General features: G+C 44.4%; 1 protein-coding gene across 6 annotated transcripts in view; it reads left to right on the top strand.

Moving 5' to 3' along the window:
• ADGRE5 (adhesion G protein-coupled receptor E5) overlaps positions 1–24789 on the top strand; it is a 532637-nt gene that overhangs the window by 394493 nt on the left and 113355 nt on the right. For 4 of the 6 annotated variants that reach the window (XM_069603966.1, XM_069603968.1, XM_069603967.1 and 1 more), the window contains 4 exons: positions 422–568; positions 4140–4186; positions 17707–17802; positions 23976–24156. In XM_069603966.1, the coding sequence (XP_069460067.1) occupies positions 422–568; positions 4140–4186; positions 17707–17802; positions 23976–24156 (471 nt within the window). The remainder of the gene's footprint in view (positions 1–421; positions 569–4139; positions 4187–17706; positions 17803–23975; positions 24157–24789) is intronic. The other 2 variants (XM_069603969.1, XM_069603971.1) reach the window with 1 other exon arrangement.

The following is a 24789-nucleotide window of genomic DNA, read 5'->3' as shown; positions in this document are numbered from 1 at the left end:
TAGGTGGAGAGCGCAATTGTTTCCATTGTTCTTCCTTAAGTGAGATATAGATGAGGAGTGCAGGCAGCAAGTGGCCTGCATTGAAGGGATTTCTATCAAGGAATGGTTCTTCCGGACCTTAAGGGAATTGGTAAGTGTTTAATAGAGATTTTCATTGTGTTTGTGGGCCCATCAAGAGCTAGTGGAGAGAGTTGCAAACTGGGGGTGTAACTTTGTACGCCTTTGTAGACTTATCTGAGCCATATCATCAGTATCCTTACCAGACAGGCACACCACTCATTTGTAAAGGCAGATGCCAGTCTTCTCTACTCCTATAGTGCTCCCTGCCTGTGAGGTAGGGGACAGAGGGTGTGCTGGTAGGAGGAGGTTGATGAGGTCCTGCTCTGTCTGACATTCATTCTGGGTCTGGTTCTCTTCCCAGATATGGACGAGTGTAAAAAGACCCCCAGTCTATGTTCTCCTGGAGCGAAATGTGAGAACACTCCTGGAAACTACAGATGTGTTTGTGCCGGCAACACTGTCCCTTCTACTGGGTCTGGAGCCTGGACACGGGACACCAGGTGTATAAGTAAGTCCTGAGTATGTTTGCTCATTGTTGTCACTCAATGCCTTAGAGCTGCTGATTTGCAGTGTCCTTTCTTTTCTTCTTCCCAAGTGTGGGTGACATTACAATGCAGCCAGATAAATTGACTATTTTCACTACATCAAATTATGTTTTGTCAAGAGTAGGTTCAGCTCTCTCTCCGCCCCAAAAATGTTGAAGCATAATAAGTGGAAAACTCAAGTTACATGTTTTTTCCTTTTTTTTTAATATGGCGTAATTGTTTGCTGGGAGAAGACAACTAAAGCTTTTCTAACTATTTACATCTTTAAAATGAAATTGAAAGTTTTTTATTTCCAATATAAACGAGTGGGAAATTGTAAGTCAAGAATGTAGTGACATTGGGCCTTGGGACGGAAGATGACAGAATATGACTTCCCAAAACCATCCTCAATTCTTTTTCTGTTGGGAAAACATAAATCACACAGAAATGTTAATTTTTCCCAGTTAACTGTAATGCGAGCAAAGACATTCAAAGTTCACCAAAAACCTACATATATAATTTATATTTTATTAATTTTAAAAATTCGAACTCTCCTTTAGAATTTTAATAAGCTGGAAGTATTAATTTACAAGTAAGAACATGTATTTAAGTGATTTTCAAAATGTTGTCATGGTTTGGGAGCAGGTTTTAACTTCAGAAAACATTGGCAGCACAACATTTTAAGCTATCAAAGTTGCTTAGGAGTTTTCAATGCAGTTATGGCTGCATTGTTTGTTGCTAAACATCTTTTGTAAAGTTTACAGAAATATTTGACTGTTTAAAAAAAAGGCATTAAAAAATCATTTTGAAAGGTATAAAGTTACAAGTTATTCAGAAGTGGCAAACACTCCTAAACTTAAATATAAGTTATAACCTAACTTTGAGGGAGGATATTTGTTAAGAGGAGCAGTGTGCCCACCCTGTCTGGAATGTTATCTGTTTTTTCTTCTAGGAGGTGCCATCAGGGCATCCGGTTTGCTTGTTTTCGACAGGAATGAAAGTGGGATAGAAATGCAGAGTTTCTCCCAAACCTCTATCTGCCAGTTTATTTATTTATTTGTATTTATTTATTTGCATTTGTATAGCGCACTTACAGCCCAGAGGCATCGAGGCGCCGTTACATGAGATTTGTAGGAAATTTTGATTAAGTGGTTACAGGGGACCAAGGTGGTCTCTTAGGTACAGGTGCATTAGTAGTAACTAACTTCATTGATGACAGGTGAGGTCAGCAGTTACATACATCAGTAGGTTTTACATAGCAGTCATTATTATAGTAGCAGGGCTGTGTTGGTGCGCCCATGTGTTACAACTTGTATATAGCTGATTTGCTACCCCGGATGGCCGCTAAAACAAATTGCCCCCCAAAACTGGGGGATACCCCTATGGTGGGGATGCTGTATGCGGACGATTTAATTCTGTTTGATCGTACGTTGACAGGGGTAAAGAGCATGTTAGAAGAGCTGTCTCTCTACTCAGCGGAGCTGGGACTCACCATTAATCTTAGGAAAACCAAGATTTTGGTAATTGCCAAATGTGGCCCCTCTCGGTTTGGAGTCGAGACCAGCCTAGGGAACATAAGTATTGACCAATCATATCCATACTTAGGGTTGGATTTTGATACTCAACCCAATTATAATCTGATTATCTCGCAAAAAAAGAGGCAGGCAAAACTCCTTACACTGCAGGCCTGTAAATTTGCCAAAAGAACAGCTGGGTTTAGCATGGCAGGGATTATTAGATTATATCAACAGTGTTTCGTCCCCGCTTTTCTGTATGGCTTGGAGGCTTTAGCTATACAGGATTTGAATTGGCTTAATATACTTGAAGGTCAGTACTGGCGAGCAGTTTTTGGCTTGGGCCCGTCCTGTTCTGTCCGGTACCTTAGGCTAGAATTGGGCTTAACATCTTTAAAAGGTATGGCACTGCGAGCCCGAGGTGTATTCTACCTGAAAGCTATCTCCTCCTCACCTTGTAAATTGCTAAGCCTGGCCGGCTCTAACTTCGATAAAGAAAGGTCACCACAAGAAAATAGCTACAAACAGCTAAACGAATCTCTCTTTGTTGACATTGACTGGTCCTATGATAAGAAGCGATTATTGCCATTTATTCACCAGAAAAAATCGTTCATACAGAAAATGAATAGATGGGATTGGACCCAGAACTACGTGCATTTGTCAACTTTGAAGGGGTACGAAGCTGTCACCCATGTAGTTCACAGATACAGAAAGCCTCAACAATACTTGTTACTGTGCCCAAATCCGGAGGTACGCCAATTTATGTTAAGGCTTCGGACGAACCAGTTACAGGTATTAGCGGTCATTGGGCCACGGCTGGGTATCCTACCTACCTTTTCCTACCTTTTCACACGTATCTGTGAAAAGGAGGAACGTGTAGAAACGTCTAGGCATGTCCTGACCTTGTGTCCCCGTTTGGGCCCATTGTATATGAGCATATAGGGAAAACTCGTTAACAACTATGAGACTATTAAGGGAGAGTCCTTCTGGGATTATTGTTTAAATTCAGTCTCAATTAGGACTGAACTGGCTCTATATAGGGTTTGGTGCAAAGTTAAAAGTTTACTACCTATGCTGCCTGCTTTAGTGGATACGTGTGGGGATTCTAAGGAATCTTAGGCATCAGTCCCTTTGTTAGAAGGCTGAAATTGAGGCTAGATTATTTGGTTGATATCTGGTACTAAATTGTGTGTGCCTATTTGCGCAAGACATTTAGTGTACAGAGTGGCACATGATAACACACACGGAGTGGGCTACACATATTACCCATCCTTCCATTGCACCCAATTTCTGTATTGCATTGTAGTATTACCATTGTACTGTACTGTATCTGTTTTCTACGCACAACTTGATTTTTAAAATCTTAGATGACTTTTATATAACTTTTACAGATTTGTACTTAACGTTGTATCAAGTTCTATGTATTTGTATCAAGTTTTATGCATTTGTAATTTTGTGTAAAGTTCAAATTTGAACTAAATCACAATAAATTAAATTAATTAAATTAAATTAAAATTAAATTAATTAAATAGTAGGTTTTGCATAGCAGTCTTTATTATTATTAAGTTAAGGGACACATGCTTGTTCTTACTGAAAGACACACAACATAGCGAGATGTATTCCACAGAGGGTGTCAGTAAACTGAATTTTAAGAGGACTTTAGGAAACGTTGGGAGCTAAGTACACCACCAATCGAACTAACTGGTTTGGAGGTTTACTCTGTCACATGGCGTGGCTGGTATGTGCGGTAGAACTATACTTAGACTGACGCATTGCGTGAGACTAGACTCTCAAGAGAGACTACACCTCTAAAAGTAACACCCTGTGAGTATGATAACAGCAGCAGATGAAACCAATATTCTCCCCCTTGTTGGGGAGAGGCCGTCCTTTAAAAGAGATGCAAAGGTGTGTGTCGTAGGTCAGTCCAGTGTCATTTCTTCTGCTGCCCGAGTGACCTCGCCCTGTGATATGAAAAGGTGTTCAGTCATCACAGGCTGCTGTTTCTCCTGTAAATGACATGTCTTTTTGTTTCTGGTTCCAGAAATCAGATGCCGCAACTCAACAACCGCCACCTGTGCATCGGAGAATGTAAGTCCTGCAAGATGTCAGCGTTGATTGCAAGGTTGCTGAATTCTCATGGGCGCGGTCTCAGTAGGCGCTATCCTGGTGCATTCTGTTCCTATCCACAAGCCCAGGTCGGAGCCTTTCCACATCTTCAATTGATATGCACCCCCTCCCACCTGTGACTCTGGCAAAGGAAGAGTAACAGCTTGTTAGTGGTCCTTTAGGGTTTCAGCTTCCTGCTGGCTGCCTATCTTTATCCCACTGTGAAGAGATCAACAAGCCTGTTCCGTGAAAATCTAAAGCTACTCAACCCATCCCTTCATTGCTTTACCTAGGATTTTACGACAGAATGCAGCTATACACGTAGGTTTATGGTAGGCACTTATTCCATAAAGACACATCTGTGTTCACAAGGTAACGTGTCCTTCTAGGCCAAAGACAGCCCGCGTTAGAAGGTCTTAACTTATCTCAGTCATATGTCTTACCCTACCTTCAGCTCTGTGCTGCTGGGCAGGGAATATGCTTGGGGAATAATGAAGTTCAAGGAGGGGCCCATGTTATGTAGCCTCGCTGATGAATCCAGCAAAATCAGCCATTCCTGTCTCCATTAGGAAACATCTCCATTATGATCTACGCACCACAGGCATGTTTTCCCAGCTGCGGCTAAGAAGGCCCCCAAACATCATTTATGAATGTGCCACGACAGGCCACCAGTCCCCTTCAGCCTGCCATGCCTGTCCATTAATGTATTAGTTATTAGAATGCCACCGTAATAGCACAAATGTGGATTCCTGGTCGCAAACTGATAACATTACTGTATGATCTACGCACCACAGACATGTTTTCCCAGCTGTGGGTAAGGAGGCCCCCAAACATCATTTTAAAATGTGCCACCACAGGCCACTAGGCCCCTTCAGCCTGCCATACCTGTCCATTAATGTATTAGTTATTAGAATGCCACCGTAATAGCACAAATGTGGATTCCTGGTCACAAACTGATAACATTACTGTATGATCTACGCACCACAGACATGTTTTCCCAGCTGTGGCTAAGAAGGCCCCCAAACATCATTTTAAAATGGGCCACCACGCCCCTTCAGCCTGCCATGCCTATCCATTAATGTATTAGTTATTAGAATGCCACCGTAATAGCACAAATGTGGATTCCTGGCTGAAAACTGATGACATTACTGTTTGTTCCACTTCGTTCAGTACACCTTACTTATAAGTTCACAATCCATGGGGGATGTTGGCACTGATCTTTGCGATCAGTGTTGGTTGAGAGACCAGCTTTTTATGATGAAGGCTGGATATCACTTTCAAGACAATTTTTGGCAATCACATTTAAATATGGAGGCACAAGTGCAAATCCCTTATGTCAGGCTCTGGAAGATTCAGACTTCTGAGAAGAGGCCCGTCTCTCGCATAGAAGTGTGGCAGTAATAACATTAATCAGGCCTTGCATGTGATGCGGTCAAATCTTTGCATGCAAAAGGCCACGTTTCAGAGCAGCAAGTCTGTCTAGTATGTCAAGTCTTTACGTTTTGGATGAGGTTCACTTTCTAAAGCTGTGATCAGGGATCAACTTTCTCTAATGAAGTCCAGAGTGCAGAGCTTATTTGGTCGCAATACAACACTTCTATCTCCTCCTCTTTGTTTCCAATGAGTAGAATGTAGTTTTCACCTTCGGAAAACTAGATAATGATTATACAGCATATACAGCACCAACTCTCTGCATAAAGTACTTGTCATGCATATGTGTAATCTCACGTGATACACAGGAGCTAATTTTCAATGGGGACGTAACATCAATGGAAGGCCCCCCATTTTCATTATTTTATTTGGCGCAGAAGAGGGGTGGAGCACAACTTCCGCCTTTCTTCTGCTCCACCATGCAAATGCACAATCGTGCGCCAGCATGGATTTACATGCTGGCGCAAATGCTGGAGATCCGTATGGGGTACGCATGTCATGCAGGGTTTATTTGTAATTGTGATCACTGCTTAGCATCCGCGCATGGTAGGCAGTATTCACAATTAGAATGAAAACCTGTCCGCCAACGAAGCATGTCGGACAGGCTTTAATTGTAATTGGGAGAACCCCCTGCTATGCAAGCACGACAAGACGCGCTCTCAATTAATGCTTTATGTTGGGTAGGGTTTAATTTCAATTGTGAACACTGCTTACCATTCACGCATCATTGCACCACGCAGTGCAAAAGTGTAGGGCAAAAGGGCACACGTGTATGCCCCCCTTTTGCCCTGCACATTTGCACTCTGCTACGCAAATGAGAAAACGTTGGCGGTGGGGCCCTGCCGTCAAATTACAAACTGAAGCAACTTGAGCTCCACAATGTGCTTTTAGCATCAAAACAGTACCCTGAATCTTGGGGAGCAACCTGATACAAATGTATTTATTTACCTATTTAATCCCATTGTGACTATACCTAAAAGTCGACTAGCTCTACATCTGAACTCATTTACTGGTGTGACGCTCTTTGCAAATCACAAGCCCATGCAAGGGTCTTTAGCCATGCCTAAAATGTCAAATGATTGACTGCGGATGGAAATGTCACACCAGCTGTCAAGTGTGGGTCACTGCCCTGTTGAACACACCTGTAGACTCAGCAATGTGAAGTCAAATAGAAAGCAAGCTACTGTCCTTTGCATTTCAGCAACAGTACTGGACTGCACTGCTAAGTGTTTGGAATCTAAAATACTGCATTAGCTGAACCAGGAAATAACATTGAAACAAAAAAGGCTCAAACCCAGCACTCAAGACCTTCCATTAGCAACCTGTAAAGTTAAGGCCCTGCTGCCAACCTTTACACTTGAAATGCATGGCCTGAGACACCAATGCAATAAAAGGGGGCAACCACTTGAAATGCATGGCCAATGACACCAAGGCAATAAAAGGGGGCACCCAACAGTGCGTATATAGGAAGGGGATCAGCACTGTCCAAATACCTATACTGGTGACTGCATTGTTAAACACTCCTTGCAACATTCGTCTTGTGTATGCCATCTACCTGGCAACTAGGGTGAGCAGACTTGTGGTGCTGCTGTTTTTGAAGACAGACCCTGTATTGTAGATGGCAGCGCCCTGTCTGTTTGCCTTCCGTCCAGGGTGTTTTATTGAATACTACAACCCCCAGAATGCAAATAATGGAAAATGAAAGCCCATGACGTGGACAAGTGGCCGCAAATATCCAAGCCCTCAGACCGCCTTGTTACCATTCGCAGGTGGGGGAGGGGGCCAGTTGACAGCAGCTTGCCGCACTTGAGTCACCTCAGCGGGGTGAAGGAGTATGGAGGAATGGGGAAGGGGGAGAAGAGCAGCACCTGGACGAGCCCATAGTCATAGCAAGAAATGAAAAAGAACCTTTCCAATCAGCACCCCAACACATAAGGAGAATATACATGCAGCGCGTGTTTACTGCATAATGCTGAACTTAGTCAAAGAGATGTACAGAATAAGGGGGTGGGGGGTCCATATAGTTTACAGGTAGAGGGGTTCCAGTGACTGTTCCCCTATAATCACTGGTAACCTAGCAGGGATTGAGCTTGTAGACCTTCTACGGCGTGACGCTATTCCCCTGAACTACGGCCGCCGTGCTGAATATCTGCACATCTTGCTTTAAGTGCACTTAGTACAGAATAGTGAGTAGCTGTACCAGAAAAATGGCACTTTACACACAACACTTTCCTGTAATAGAGCCATTCTTTGATATCGTTAAATGGCTGAACTTAATTTTAAAAAAACTAAATACTTTATAGGAGAGCAACAGTGGTGAGGCTTGATCCCAGCACTCATGGCTGCTCTGTTCCCCGGCGGAGGGTTCCAAACTCTAGTTCAGAAATGCTCTAGCGATGACGTGACCCTAAGCACTTACGTGCTTTAGAGCAAGGCACTTGTTTGTTGTGGACAGTGCTTTTATGTACAAGAATGATTCTGCTTTTTGAATTACAAGAAGTGCATCAGCCACAAACTAGGGAGATCCTGGAGAGAAAATAGTGGTTATATGTGTTGATGAAGCATACCTCTTGTGACACTCTCGAGTCCACTGTATGGTCTTAAACATAACTTCAGCCATAATTACATGTTTTCAGCTCAAATGGCAAGTCATTTCCACTGGTATTTTTTGATTTTCAAGTGGTTGGGGTACACTGGCATTGATGGTTGCCGTGCACTGGCATCCGCTCTGTGCTTTTTCCTTTCTACAAAGCTTGAATGCAGCAGTACCTTCACTTCACGAATGAATGTACTTCTGGAGGCCAATTCCTACATTGTTATTGTCAAGGTCATGACACTGAATACGGTCCTGCCGATCTTCAAGGTTCAACCTGGCCCTCACTCACTGCCTGGGTTCTAGCTATCTATAAAGCCCTCCCTAGCACTCACTGCCCTGGAGTCTTGTAGATCTTCAGGGCCCAGGAACTCAGTATCTGAGCTCCTGTGGATTTTCAGGGCTTTTGCACTCACTGCTTAAAAACCTGCTGCTCGACAAGGCTTATCCTCATAATTACCACCAGGGACCAAACTGATCTTCAGATCCTGCACTGGCAAAGACAACCGGGGGTGTTGCTGATCTTCAGGTCCCACCCTGGCACTCACTGCCTGGGCTTCTGCTACTCTTCAGGGCCCTGGCAATCATGACCTGGGGTTTTACTGCTTTTGAGAACTTGCTTACTCAATGCTTGTGATCATGTTGATCTTCATGGCCCGCCGCGACATGCCCTGCCTGAGGGCCTGCTACTCTTAAGGTCCGCCTACGCTCTCACTGCATGGACTCCTGCTGATATTCATTGCACTGGCTCTCAGTGCCTTAGATCTGAACCCCTTCTCCATCCTTTGAAGCTAAATGGATAATAGCAGAACTTCCCCTAATAAGCGTCAATAGTGCCTGCAATTCATGTGCCTAGAACCATCTGCTAATGTGCTGAGAACTGGGCCCAGAGGTGAAATCAAACCTTGTATGTGCCTCCCCAAGTCTATTTAGAACTTCTTTGGCCTGGTATCATGTTGCTCTCACATGCATTGAACTAACTTCAGAGCGCATTTCCCAGAAACCTTTTTCTGTAAATTAGAAACCCTGTGAAGATAGATGCCTCAATCCTGAGATAATGCTGTCCCCCTGAGAATGACATTTCCTCTCTCGGGAGGATAGCTCAGCGGTAACGCGCTTGCCTTGGAAGCAAGAAGACACGGAGCAACACAGGTTCGATTCCCGGGTCCACGCTTAGAAACCTCTGGGTATTAAGCACGTTATAAATAACCTATCATAACATACCCCAGGCGGCAACACCTCCTATCTTCATGCTGCCTCATTGAACTTTCCTTGGCATCTGCCTGGGGTAACCTATGTTCCTGCATCTTCTTCTCAACCCAGAGCAGAATTATGAAATTAGTATGACCTGCACTATTAGACGGCCCATCAGGGCAGGCCCTTTTCCCTCATGTCATTCAAACTATTATAAAAGCCAGATGCTGCTATCCGGTACAACAATGCTACCATTTATTGCGTGGGTACTTTCTTTGAAAAGATCTGGAGATGGTCACTTTACCCAAGGGAAGGCCTTCTCCACCTCATATATAACTCTTCATTGCAGGGTCCATTTTGCTATTTCTTGGAGTCTTTGTCCATCAACAGAGCCCCCTTATCCTTCCCCACTCGCAGTTCTAGTTTGGGGTGTGCCCTAATTCGCCCCAATAATACTCACATCATGATTTCTTTCCCTTTGTTGAGTCTCAAACGAATGTGATATCATTTGTTGTTGCCCAGGTGTAATACTTGACACTGTGCTACTATATTGGGTTCTTCAACATCTCAAGAGTCAGACAGGGCCTATTCTCCCATTTGATATGGTGTTGTGGTGGGTTACCTGCTGTTACTGGGCCCACTCAGTCTTCTGAAGACTTCAACAAAGGACTAAATTGTGTTCACTCTAATGGGTGTAAAGGATGGACACAGTTTAAGGCAAACGGGTTGAGTGAAATTGTCACGATGTTAATAACAAAACATGAATCAAAATGTCTAAATAACCATACCAAAAGGTAAAAAGGCACACATGTTTGTGAGATGCTTAGTTCCTGATTGGGAGCATAGCCACAGAACTCCCTCTGTCCCAGTGAGCGTTCCACTTTAAGGCGGAAGGGAGTATCATAAGGATAGAATTTGCACGTAAATTTGTAAAAGAAGCCGCCATTTGTAAAAGGTCTTATGAATCAGACACAGTGTCAGAACAGACGAAAAATCTATCAACACTTTGGGACATCTCATTAATCTTCTTGAGACATAAACTCCTTATAAATGTCATAACTCCTGAAGAAGGGTCCTAGCAGGATTTTTAAACTGCAAGAGGCAAATTGTATCAATGCGCTCGCATCTAATTTCCCCTGCTGCCAATTGAACCTCAGGCATGCAATATTCCTTCTTCTTCCGAATGGGTCTTCCTTGGATAAACAACAGCCCTTTCTACATTACCTCCTACGACTCCTTTTTCAACGCCTCTCTGAGAATGTTTGGTGCTTGCTTTCTGGGGCAGTGGTAGACCTTCGGAAGTCTGAGCTTATCCATCTCATATTGTCACCCGTGGCATTAGTATGAGAACATCTAGGGATACACGCCAGTGCTATACTTCATGAATGAGGCCTATTGTAATTGGTTATTTATAACGTGCTTGATACCCAGAGGTTTCTAAGCACAGACGCTTAATACCCAGAGGTTTCTAAGTGTGGACGCTTAATACCCAGAGGTTTCTAAGCGTGGACGCTTAATACCCAGAGGTTTCTAAATGTGGACGCTTAATACCCAGAGGTTTCTAAGCGCGGACGCTTATTACCCAAAGGTTTCTAAGCATGGACCCGGGGATCGAACCTGTGTTGCTCCGTGTTATCTTGCTTCCAAGACGAGCGTGTTGCCCCTGAGCTATCCTCCCGAGACCAATGAAGACCTTGCTGGTTAGTTTTGTTTCCTGCTTCCTAACCACTTGTGTCGCTCTGCCATTACTTATCATTCTATCCTGAGTAGTCAAATTAACTGGGGATGATACTGGCAGAGCATACTTCTCCCAGTGATGAATGGTTGAAACAGCTTCATCCATGTGGGCACTAATAAATTAGCACTCATTGATGAACAAAGGATGTCTCTTTTGAAGTCTCCAGCCCATCTTCATAGCCACTTCCTCTGACTCGTCATCCTCTCCCCACCTTATCTCTCTGAGGTTCTGATACAATATTTCCTCAGTCCCAATCCCATCAGTTAAACTCCACTCTATCCAAACAGAGTATGTTTTGCACAGTGAGACACTCTGGACTGCTGAGTAATGATCACAAGCAAGTTCTGGAATTGGGATATTCTTAAATGCCCTAATACAATAATGTGGGTACCAGCCTCTGCACATATCCTGTTTGTCAGAGAACCATCCAAACTAACTTGTAAGGACCAAGAAGGGAGTATCCTTCTAATGATACTAGGAACTGATGCAGAAATAGAGGTGCTGGATGTTTAGAGCATTGCCATTGATAGGAACTGCCTGGACTTCCAGCAATTGACAGGAGAAAGACACTCAACACGAACTTGCAAACTTTCAGAAGAATACTGACTTTGTAAACTGAAAGAGACCACAAATGTAAATGGAGAAGGATACAGCTAAGCTAACTCAATATGGCTACCCTATTTGCTTAAATATATTTATCGGTTCCATGTTTGTTTGCCAACAGTAATTACTTTGTGGTACTTTACCACAAATTAATTACTTTTAATTCTTTCATCACATTTATTTTTGTTTTTATTTAGGGGGGACCCCCACATTCCCCCCATTCCCCCTCTTCTCCTTTGATACTGCCCGTACCCCCAAACCCCTTCCCACCCCCTTACCAATCACAGGGTGGAAAACAAGGTTAGGGAGCAGAAAAGAAGGGCTTAGGGATCTAACAACAGAAATTGTCAGCAATGGATCTACAAATAACCAGGGGAGGAAACGTCGAGATCGGATCACCCAGTCACAGATAGAAAGGGCAGGGTGGAGGTTGTGTGGACCTTGGTGTTAGAGAGGAGCCATTCGTTGAAGAGGAGGGTCTTGGGCTCCTTCCTGAACTGTAGAAGGTAGGGGATCAGTCGGATGTTGATGGGGAGGAGGATCCAGAGTCTTGGGGTGTAGACAGGGAAGGACTATCTTCTAGTTATTTCCTTCCTGCACCAGCAGATTTCAAGTCTGCACATGTCCTTATTTCCAGTGATGCTGAGTTTCTCAGTGACGTAGCTTGAGGACTACAAGGTAACAGGCGTGGAGCTGATGCAGCAGGATATGAAGATGATACAGGCTTGCAGTGGGAAGAAGTTCAAGTTTACTGAGGGTCAGGTGATGTGGTCGAAGAGTCCTTTGATGAGTCATGCTGCAGCATGCAGGACACATCTCATGGGGGCCTGAGTAGTCACCGGTAGGCCTTCCAAAAGGGCATTGCCACCATACAGGTGGGAGAGGACCAAGGCTTGGACAGAAGATCTGAAGCTGATTTCTGAGATGAGGGGCCTAATTTTCCACAGGAGAGAAAGTTGGTACCAAGCCGATTGTGTCTTCCGTGCTATGTGCTGGTAGAAGGAGAGGTGTCTGTTGATGTCGAATCCAAGGGACTTGGTGCAGGTAGCCACCTGGGATGATACACCCTCACGGTGCACAGCAGATAGCCAGGTCTGGATGTCTGGATCTTCAGTGTTGCTGGTAAGCAATAGGAATTTGGTCATAGAGTGGTTGAACTTCAGAAAAACACTAGACATCCATGACTGAATCAATGTGGGGCTAGCCTTGAGCCTGTGTATGTCTTCAGTGGAGGATATCTTGAGGTAGAGCTGCGTGTCATCTGCGTATTGCTCGATGGGGCTGTTGTCTAGAGCGAGGAGGTGCTTAGCAATTCCATGTAAAGATTGAAGATCACAGGGGAGAGGATGGATCACGGGGTGAGGATGGATATTTGCGGGACTCGACAGGTGATGGGTAGAGTTGGTGGTCTGGGGAATCCATTTGTACAGACTGGTGGTGATTAGCAAGGTACAATTTGAACCAGCTAAGGACAATCTTGCTTATCCCTGTGTGCCGATGTAGATTGTTGGTGAGTGTATGTATTGGTGTAGGGTCCATCCTTCCTTTTCTCGTATGGTAGTGGGATATTCTATATCCCAAATTCATTGGGTATTTAGTTGTCGACAGAACATCTGATTTGTGAGACGGGAGTGATTCCAACTGCGAGTCACTTCTTCCAGATTTCAAGGGCATGCTTGTATGTGCCATCCAGCCTTTTCCATGACAGCTACCGGTGTTTAGATGTTGTTGTTGTTTATTATATTTATAGAGCGCACCGGGCAGTCAGGCATCTGGGCGCTTGCAACAAGAATTTCGGTTACAGTTACAAAGGAACAAGAGAGATACAAGATAAAACAATATACAGGGATAATTTACAGTAATAAGTGAATGTACACAGTAAGTACAGTTATACATTTATACAAGTCATAGATTAGGATGTCAAAGGTCACTGGATTGAGGGTACAGTAATATACATTTATACAGGTCATGGGTGAGGGCGTCAGAGGTCACTGGAGTGTAGCTATTGCTTAGCGTGGGTCTTGAAGGAACGGAGGGAGGGTGAAGCTCTTAAGGTGTCCAGTATTGAGTTTCAAAGTTGTGCTGCCAAGACTGGATAGCTGGATCCTCCTTTTTTTTAAAGATTACATTTAGGGAGTCCAATACTATTGGACTGTGCCTTTCTAATAGGACGTTTGGATGTGTATTTAGTAAATCTCTCTGTCAGGTATATAGGTGCTTTGTTGTTGAGGAATTTGTATGTTAGTTTTAGTGTTTTGAGCTTAATTCTGTCTTTAATGGCTAACCAATTGGTGGATCGTCTTTGGTTGGAAATATGCTGACCTTTGGGAATGCCTAGGGCCATTCTTAGGGCATTGTTTTGGAGGGTTTGGAGTTTGTTAGTATTGTGTTTACTGGTGCCTAAGTAAAGTGCATTGCAGTAATCCATTTTGGATAGGATTAGTGCCCGTGCAATCGTGGTGCAGCTTTCAGTGGTCAAGAATGGTTTACATGCATAGATCAATTTGCATGTGTAACTAGTTGCAGAGGCTGTGGCATTTACTTGCTTGTTTTGGTTGAGAGCAAAGTCTAAGTAAAAACCTAAGATTTTTATTTCCTTAGCAACTTTGATCTTAATACCGTCAATAGTGATTAGTGGACCCAATGATTAGGAGTTGTTCTTTTCATCATTAAGATAAAGACCATGGGTGGCCATCCAAGTTTGTATGATTTGGTAAATTTTGTTTATGAGGCTTGTGTCTTTATCATAGTCACCCTGGATAGAGATGTGGATCTGGGTGTTGTCTGCATAATTAGTGTATGAGACGCCCAGATTGTCCAGTATATCAAAGAGTGGCTTTGTAAATATATTATACAAAGAGTGGGAGACACATGACCGCTGTGGTACGCCACATGTGATCGGTACTGGGTCCGCTGCTGAAGAGTGCGAAAAGACTCTTATAGTTCTGTTGTCTGAGAAAGAGTTTATCCATGTAGTAGCCTCTTTAGAGAAGTGGGCGGCCCATTTCATGTGACTGCATAGCACTTTATGGTCAACCAAATCAAATGCAGCAGACAAGTCTAGGAGTAGGAGAATGGAGATTTCTCCTTTGTCTTTCCGATCATCCAATTGGTTCTTGAGATCGAGAAGGGCCATCTCAGTACCATGTATTGGCCTGAAACCAGATTGTCTAGTGCCTAATAGGGATCTCCAGGTAGGATTGAATCTGTAGATAGGCAGCTCTGACTAAGATTTTAAGGAGAAACGGTACTGTCGTAATTGGCCTGTAGTTGGTCGGGACAGTAGGGTCCAGGTTGTTTTTTTTGGAGGGATGGTACCCAGGCATCTTTGAAGTTGGTCGGAACAGAGCAAGATTTGAAAGAGGAGTTAATGAAGGTGGTGACGAAAGGAGCTAGGTCCTTTGCAGCTTCTTTAATGATGGGTGCTGGACAAGTATCCCCAAGACACCGGCAAGGTTTGAGTGAAGTAATGATAATTTCAGCCTCAATTGATGATATTGCCCTGAATTTGAATTGGTTGTGTGGTTTAGATTGGTTGTTTGCAAGTTCTTGCAGGATGGCTTTTTGAGTTGCAAGCGCGATCTTGTGAAGGGTAGTTTTTTTGGCTAATATTTTGTCTTGGAGCATGGCGATTTTTTTGCATAGGGCATTTTAAATGTTTGTGCACCAGATTCTTTTTTTTTGGTACATGAGTCGATAGGAGCAATTGGGGATTCTAATTCTACGAGTATAGAGAAGATTTCCCTGGTACTTGAATTGGCTTTTTTGATTCTTTCATTAAAAGTTTTTTTTGTCTGTAAAATTTATTTTTTGTATCTGTCAGTAAGGGAGGTGAGGAGATTTTTATTCTGAGTCGACGGGTTCTTTTTCCAACTAGTTTCTGTCTGTCTTTTTTCTTTGCCCAGGGCTTTTAGGCTACGGGTAAAAGACGAATTGAGAAGAGCAAGAGGTTTTTCTTTGCTCAGTTTCATAGGAGCGATGATATCTATAGCTGTGATGATAGTGTTATTATACAGGTCAACCAGTTCTGTTGGATCGGTGGGAAGGTGGATAGGGTTGGTGATGGGATGGATCAACAGTAAGAGGTTGGTGATTGTTATATTCTTTTTGCATCTGGTCAGGGCTGGTGGGGCCATAGGCTTAGTTAAATTGGTTTGGGGGATGTCATGGATAGTGAACAAGATCAGGTGGTGATCTGTCCATACGCAAGGTTCAGCGGCAGTGATGCATGAGGTGCAGTTGGTATCTGTGACCCAATCTAAGGTGCAACCTTTAAATTGAGTGGGTCCAGTGTTCCTGATGGCAAGGCCAGCTTCAGCGATAGCGTTTGGAATCTTTAGGGTCATTGAGGCCCAAGTTAAAATCACTGAGTAAGATTATTTGAGTTCCAGGTTTAACGTTAGTGTTCAGAAGAGATGTTATATCTTCTTCAAATGTTCCTAGTATCAGTTCTCATCTGTGCTGCAAAACTTTGCACGTCTCAATTCGGATGCATTCACCTGAACAGGGCCTTTTTTCTACCTCTGAACTCAAATATTCTTTCCAAGCAACAAAGTTTACAAGTTTCCAAACCAAGTATTTGATTTCAAATCTGTAAATGTGAATCGAAAAAGGACAAATTAGTTTTCCCAATTTTAAGAACAAGGCTCCTCCAGAGCAAGGACATAATTTGGGCAGAAATGGGCTCACGTTACCTTGCATGATGCTACTATAATTCTACAATGAAGCTGGAGAAAATGGTGGTAAATCCATACTCTTTTTTACTGTACATGTTTCTATAACAATGTATATATTGTCGGGTTCATTTACTATGGCTTTTGTGTACTTTTCAAGCCACTGCTATAAAAGAAAGTATTTTTTAAGCTCATGAGGCCCAAAACTTAACAAATATGTATATGAACTAAAGCTGGGAAGATATATGGTCAAGTTCATACATGGCAGCCTAGGACCAAATGCACTTAATCCTCGTGTGTGAGCCTGGGTAAATCATTTCATCTCACTGGGCCTCATTACAAGTTTGCCAGTCTGGGAACTACGGTACCGGTGAGCTTGCTGGTACCCTAGTTCCCGGAACAGCAAACTACAAGATATGCTTGCAGGTGCATTGCTGCCTGCCAGGTCTGACCTGGCGGCCAGAGCGGTGCCCACGAGCACAGCATGTCGGTTGCACATGGCCGTAATGACCCAGTAATTGCCCATTTCTGGGCGCCAGAAAAAATAAAATACCAGCGGCATCCGTGTCTGTATCACAGGCACGACTACCGCCAGCCCCGTAATGAGGCTCTGCGTCTTATCTGCCAAAATATGGAAATGCCTGGAAGTGATTCACTTCGCAGCTTGAGCTAAAAAAAAAAAAGCCTCACTGGTGGTTTACTGGACTTTAGATGTGCTCCATACAGGATAATAGGGAGCATGCATACAATGCACTAGTTCTTTCTTTCTTGGCTTACTCATTGCAACTTCTCACAAGATCAGTTCCCATGATACCATTGAGTTTCAAAAGTGGAACACACTTCTTGTAATGTCCTTTTCTGTGATCGCACTTCTGATGTCAATACATATGCAAGTTAGGAGTGGTGCAGGTCTTTTGCTGCACAGTGCTTTGTTATTTCCAGGACTGGATTTTTCAGAGACATGTAATTAATTGGTCAGTGCCCAGTACGCATGGAGCGTTGCCCAGAGAAATGCCAGAGCTTAAGATTCATTCTAAACCTTCCAGCCATCGCCTCTTTGTTTTGGCAGTACGCATAATGGACCTACAGTTGTGTTATATTTGTGCAGTGTATGTATTAAAATTCCAACTGCCAATAATATCACCAGAAAGGTGTTTGGGGGAGGGAGTGGTGGTGTGAATGATGCCTTTGGAACCGTGCGCTCCAGGCTGATTCTGATGCGCCGCCACATCCAGAAACTATTTCAATGGTTTTGCCTTTTCTTTTTCAGCCGCTTCAATGCGCTCTCCGGGAGATTATAGCATCTGCCGAACCAATATGTGGTTCATTTAATGACCAAATAAACAAGAGCAAGAGTACTCTACAGGTAAGTGCCTAATGACTGTGTCATGATTCTGCATGATCTTTGATTTCTCAGATCTGCTTCTACCACACTGAGTGCAGTAAGTTCAGGTCATCAGATCACCTTTCTGCATTTTGACTTAAGACATTTCACTCCTGTAAAATTCGATAAAAAGGGAGGTAGAGACTTAATAGGGGGTGAGGGTTGGATGCTTAGGAAAAATGGCTATGGGGAAAGAAAAGATCTATAGGTGTCTTCCCCCAACCCCTAAATAAACTGCAGAGAGATGTGGTGAACAGGATACAGTTCAGCAAAAAGTAGACAGATGTTTGACTTAATTCCTCACAAACAAACAATAGTACGTCCAAATGGAATTGCTCCGAATGTTGTGAGCTGCTGAGTCCCTCAAGGTCCTATCCTACCTCCTATAACATTCAATCTATGCATGGAACTTGCAGTTGGACTACTGTCCATGCAAGACATTGGGCCTCATTACGAGGTTGGCGGTAACCCACTGGTGCGACCGGCGGGTTGTCGCTAAACCCTGGAACACCGGAGCCTAACTTCCCGGTTCCACCGGGACATTACAAGTCCCGGCGGCTTTGGAAGTCAGGCGCTGGATTTTGTAATTCCCCATTCCCATTGAGTCCCATAGGACTCTATGGGAGTGGGGAGACGGACGTGCCGGCACTGTTGTTAAGGTCCCAGCACTTCCGTGAAGAATCGGTCAGACCTGTCGTGCGCAGCAGCCCCGGCAGGCATACACGTAGTGTGGCGCCACGGAAACAAGGGTGCCAGCATCTTTGTTTTCCGGACCGCCACACTTGTAATGAGGCCCATTATAACTTATAACAAAGCATCAACTCTGTTTTCTTGTGCTCTTAACCTCAACTCTTCCTGCCTTAGTTGGTTATTAGGCTATTTGTGATAGGGGCCTATGTATCAGCCTGGTCATTAATGTGGTCATGGGCAAATGTCCTCTTAAATGTGGACTTGTTGGCCTGGGCCCTTGCTTCTTTTTCCGGCTTTTGTTCTGCGTTGATGAACACATTATTGAGTCTTAACCATTGCCCATTGCTTGCACTCCACTTTGCTTCGTCTGACACCAGCCTTGCATACACGTTTATGCACTCTCTTTTAATGATTTTTTAATTCTTTAGATTTAATATGGTGAAAGCCATCCATGTCATTATGTGCATTTCCTTTGGGTACCATTTCCTTCTTAGGTACTTAGGACTCAGATTTGGAGGTGTTTGGGGGGGGGAGGGATTCAGCCTTTACACGAGTGCAAATAGGTCAAGAATAAAAATTAAAATGGTGTGCTCGCTGACCTGTCTCTCGAGGTCATAGTTCACTGCTAATGCCTATAAGCTCTGGCGCATTCACTCTAACGTCATTACATTATTAGCTGTATCATTCAAACTTTCTTTGATTCCTCCTTCCCCTAGATGGGGTGTGTAGAACTGAACAATAAGTCCACATAAACTGTTATTATTTTACTTGACAACACTTTTATTAGGTGTTTTTAAGATGATACTTTCTTCAAAAGAAAAGATCTTTCTTATATGTTCTTCATTAGATCTGGATTTCCCCATTAACAATTAAAACCACAACAACAAACACAGGAATTCAATAAAACTACACAGTCATATAAAATGACACACTATGAGGAGCAACGGCCCCCATTAAAAGAACTCTGGATGCACATACATATAAACTGTACGGAAAAGAGGTGTCATTGCAATTCATTATTAAAAAGAGTGCAGGTGGATTGACCTTGGATCCCACTCCCCCCTGTTAAAGTCACATAGAAACAAAATAAATAGCAAGGGAGGTAAAGCACAGCCCTGCGGTACCCCTTTGTTTGTTAGAAAGACTCCTGGCAGCCTTCCAGAGCACGAGGGCCGCACAGACGCATAACTGTCCTTATAACACACATGTAGTAGGTTCAGGATCCCGGTAACCTTTAGTGCATCAAATGTTTCCCATAGCTTATGTCTCAGGATAAAGCCACATATAACTCCACCCCCCCACCCCAAGACCACCCCACCCCCGCTATTTGCACAGCACTTATTAATCAGTGTGTTTAGAAGCAGACAGTAGCCAAGTGTTGGAAACCATCTCCTAAAACCTGCTTTGGCAGGACTTAGTAAGTTCCGAGAAGTGGCCCAGTCCAAAAGCGTAGTTAACAGGCATTTTAAGAAGACTTTGGGAGGTATATCTAGCATGGAAATTGGTCTCTCTCAGTTTTTTAGACACTTTGATACTTTGACTACAACTCCCAGAAGTCAGTGTCTGAGCTGTTACTCAGTTTTTATTAGATGCTTTGGTGATATGACAATCGTTCCCACAGTGCAATGTCAGAGGTCTCATTTTCCCACGGTCTTTAATAGACACTTTGGTAGTTTGACTACAATTCCCATAATTCAGTGTCTGAGCTTTCCATCTCTCAGTCTTTATTAGAGGCTTTTTCCGCTGTGAGCAGGGCTTTAAGTGGGCCGGGGCCTGCCGGGGCTGGGCCCCGGCAGGCTCCGAAATTTCGTTTTGAGGCGGGGCCCTGCCAGGGCCCACTAATCTCCCTGGGCAGCCCCGGCCACTACACGAAAAGGCATTTTTTTCTACAGCCTGAAGCTCTCGCTCGTGTGCGAGAGCTTCAGGCTTCAGAAAAAAATGCCTTTCAGCTATAATGGTGGCGCCGCACCTGCGAGGCATCCCTTTAATCAAGGGATGCATGTGGGACGGCACCACCATTATGGAGAAACGTGAGGCCACTGGAAGCAGAGGCCTTGCTTTCTAAATACTGAAGCTCCCGCGGATTCGCGGGAGTTTCAGTCTTTAGGAAAAAGGCCTCTGCTTCCAGTGGCCTCACCCTTTCAGCCTTAATGGTGACGCTGCCCCTCCCCAGCTGGCGAGGGGCAGCACCACCATTAAGGCTGAATAGGCGAGGCGTTGTCACCTGCCAGGCAAGTCTATACAAAATAAATGCAGAGATCAAAAAGGCTGCCTGGCAGGGGTGCCAGTAGCCCATTGAGCCGGCTCGTCAAGGGGGCGTGGCCTAACGGCCCATCAAGACCCCGTTGTTAGGCCACGCCCCCTCGATGGGCCCCGGCTCGATTTGTAGTGCCACTTAAAGCACTGGCTGTGAGGATGTGTCCCACAATGCAGTCTCAGAGATCTCCTGCTCTTACAATGACTACAATTCCCAGAGGGCATGCCTGAGCTTTCCTTCTCTCACAATCCTTATGGAATGCTGGATGCTTTGATTTTATCACCCATCATGCAGCATCAGGCCCAACTCAAGTATTCGTACCTCGATGGTCCTCCAGTTGGCCTTTTCGTCATATTTCCTCTCGTTCGGTCTCAAACTTTTTCACAAACTTCAAACTTGTGTTTACTTCTGAACCTTCTCATGCCACGCCTTTCTTCTTTATGATATCAGGAGGGCCTCGCCCCTGCCAACAACATGGGTTGTCTGGTGCACTCTGCCATCTGGATGCGATCAGGCCTCCAGCTCACAGCACTCACTAGTCAATCTCTCCTCCAGTGTTTAGTAGCGACTGCCTATGTGTCACCGATTTCAGGTGTCTAAAGACCCCCCTCCCCGCCTGCTGTATCTCTTCGCCTGCTCTTACCTATCAACCCACTGGTGGATAGTCCCAGGATCTGTTCAAACCAGTCCAATTGGTTTAGTGTTCCCTGGCTCTTTCACATTCCCAAACACCTGCTAATTCTCACCTCTGCCACATGGTCTAGGGAAGAGAGCTTATGAAACATCAGCCGCCATCTTACATTTCATTGTCATTTCCCTCAGGAGCTGTTTTGTCGGAGCTGTGTGTTTCTGTTTCCCTAGTTTATAAAGGATGACTGGGTACATTCTCCCATCCACCACGTCCCGTATGCAACAGACAAGTCAATTTTTATTTGTATGTGTGATGCCAAATGGAGGCACGTTACCACAAGTGTTTTGAGCTAATTTCCAAAGAGGTCAAATGCATCCATTGTCAATTGTTGTGGCCTTCCTTCTCTCTAACTGTCTCGTACCCCTTTCTGAGGTAGGTCACACTATTTATTTTAATTTAAAATTAATTATTAATTACATTTGCCAGTCTTGTCAATCTTTAGTTTATCTCTCTTGGGCTTGCTAACGCACCTGTAACATTTCTTTAAAAAACATAAAATAGATCAAAACAAAATGAAAAACACTTCTGGGCAAGCGCAATATGAGTTGGAGCAGGAAATGAAGGGCAGAGGAGTTCTGTAATGGTAAATGGAGATGTGAAGGGTTCCGCCAGCCGCCATATTGTAGGAATGCCATCATGAATGGAAATGAGGGAGTGAAACAGAAGGGGTGTGAGCTGAGCTTCAGGAAACCCCAAACACCAAAACACATTCTTACAGCAAATTATATCTGCACAGTGAGTTCCTTTTTTTTTTTTTGTTGAGAAAGACGTGTAAAGCAATACATTTACTTCGTTTTATCTTTTTTTGTAGAAATGCCATTGTCACGGTTTACTTTAACATTAGTTCTTTTTACCGCTTCCTTTTCAGTCTGGGCTATTATTCCAGGGGTTTTATTTCATTGGTCCCCATCCGGGCCGATGTCAGTCTTCTTTGCCAAGGGATTCGGGGGTCCGGCCAAACGCTGGGATGGGCTGGGCTGGGATGGGCTGGGCTGGGCTTTCCCGCAGCCCCAGCAGCACTGTTGCCATTGTTCTTAGCCCTTTGTGGCCATCACCTCTGACCTAAAAGGGACAATTTTTCTCGATTCAGGTTCTTTCTGCTTTTGTTCTCTTTGGCACTTTGGTCTTTCGTGACTTATTGGCTGGTAACGACCACAAGTGTGTGGCAGAGAAAAGGAAAGACGCATTTTGGATTTTGTGGCATTACAAAACATCGGATATTTAAGAACACTAGATGTTTTACCGGTCTGTCAAATAGTTATTTTAGTTACCAGAATGCTTACAAATCACCTGCTCTTATGTGAAGAAGCGGGTTACTACTAGTCACGCTGCCCAGCGGTGTTACTAGGACATATCGAGTCTCCAGCACTAGTGCTCTGTCGTGGCCTCCCTCAGCACCCGCCCACGAGCCTGACCGCTTGGGTGGGTTACTTGAGACCAGCCAGTCCTAATCTTGGCCAAATGCCCACACGCCTCTTAAGCCTCCTCTTAGAACTTTCCCATACCTGGACTTCGTTCCACAAGTGCATTCCTACCACAAAGTGCTTTGAGTCCATTCAAATGGGAAAAGACGCTATATAAATGACTTCTACAGTACAATACAATAATAGCGCCAAACTTGCAATGAGTCCCAATGCAGGTGCATGTGACAAAAGTGAGGGAAGTTGATGGCAAATGATTAGACCTAGCTCAATGTGAGTGGACTTGCCTCGGTTAGTGCACACACATACCCGGGGACTATTTAATTAGCCTGCCTATGCCATTTATGTGCTGGCCCCCATGAACCCCTCCCACAACCAAAGAACTACTGTCTTATGCTCACCCCATTGTGACCACGCCGAAGTCTCCTGCTATTAGCTGCAGCCTTCAGCTACGCACGAGAACCAACTTGCACATAACTCCGCTATCCTGCCTACATGCTACAATTAACCCCTGAAGTGCCAGGCTATTATGCAAGTCTATGCATGCTCGTCCTTGGCCCTAATACTTTAATGAGCCACAGGACATTGGTTATCAAGAGCAAGTGCAAGGGTTGGGGACCCGACATGAGGACATGACCAGGATAGACATTGCTGAGTGTGCGGCAGGAGGTTGGGACGAGCCGTGCGTGGCAAACCCTATTGGCTAGGCTGAGCTGTATCAAACACTTGGGCGGCAACCCACACAGTCGTCCAGTCACTGGTCACCGTGCCTGAGGCGGTGACTGTCCCTGACACCCATCCCAGATCTATCTTGGTTAACACAGAGGAGCAGCTCCTCCGACACCTCCACAAGTCACCAGAAAAGTTGCACCTGAGCTTCAGTCGCCTCCAGCTAAGCAGCTGTTGGGTAGGCATTACACGTTTGGTTGTCCACGCCAAGGTGAAACTTTGTTAGCATACTGCGGCCTATGGACACATTGGATCGCCACGACGAGTGGCGTGGTGTTGTGTACTGCTGAGAGTTACGCTCTGACATGCAGCACTGCTGCGCAGCCAGGCCACGGGCATGGAGTAACATGTGGGCTTTATTTTTCAGAGACTGATCAATGCTTCGGTGCAGCTAGTACGCAAGCCTGCATGGCAGAACACCCAGCAGATGAGCATCCGGGAGAGGCAGCTCATAGCCACGGACGTGCTCCTCGGCATCGAAGGCGCCATGAGAAACCTGGCCTTGATGTTGCCGCTGGGAAGAACTGAAATTGCAAATGACGGAGCATGTAAGTGTTGACATGTGACAATGTTAAGCCATTGCCCTACAGACCTGGGACTGAAACCTTATGACCGTCACAGCAGACACTGATGAAAGTTAATGGTCTGTAATCATCAGAATGTTCTCTTAATATTCCAGATAATATCATATTATTTTATTTATAACCCACCTAATACCAGAAAACCAGTTTCTAAGTGCCTGGGATTGCAACCTGTGTTGCTCTGCATTGTCTTGCTTCCAAGACAAGCATGTTGCCTCTGAGCTATCCTCCAGGCCTAGATACAGGCGGGTTGCAGACACTCCTACACCCCCTGCGCCACTTAATCAAAATTCTCAGAGGGTTTTGCGACTCCATGACCATGAGAAGACCATGTGTCCTTGGAGGGATGTCTCCAAAGAGTCTACCACCAAAACATCTAGAGGGCAATAAGGTGACCACTACTCATTCTGCATGTGATGGGATCAGATAGGAATATTTCTGGTATGTTGACTTTTTTCAGTATTTTCGTGCAAACTCATTCACAAAATGTACTCTGTCAGATATTTGTACATTTGTCCTGTTGAGGAATGACGATTTAAGGCATATGTAAAAAAAAAAAAGCAAAAGAGACTGAGAATGCATATATAGCACGTTACACTG

Source organism: Ambystoma mexicanum, chromosome 3q (assembly GCF_040938575.1).
Source record: "Ambystoma mexicanum isolate Mex_15411 chromosome 3q, UKY_AmexF1_1, whole genome shotgun sequence".
NCBI classification, from domain to species: domain Eukaryota; kingdom Metazoa; phylum Chordata; class Amphibia; order Caudata; family Ambystomatidae; genus Ambystoma; species Ambystoma mexicanum.
This window is presented reverse-complemented; position numbering and strand designations above follow the sequence as displayed.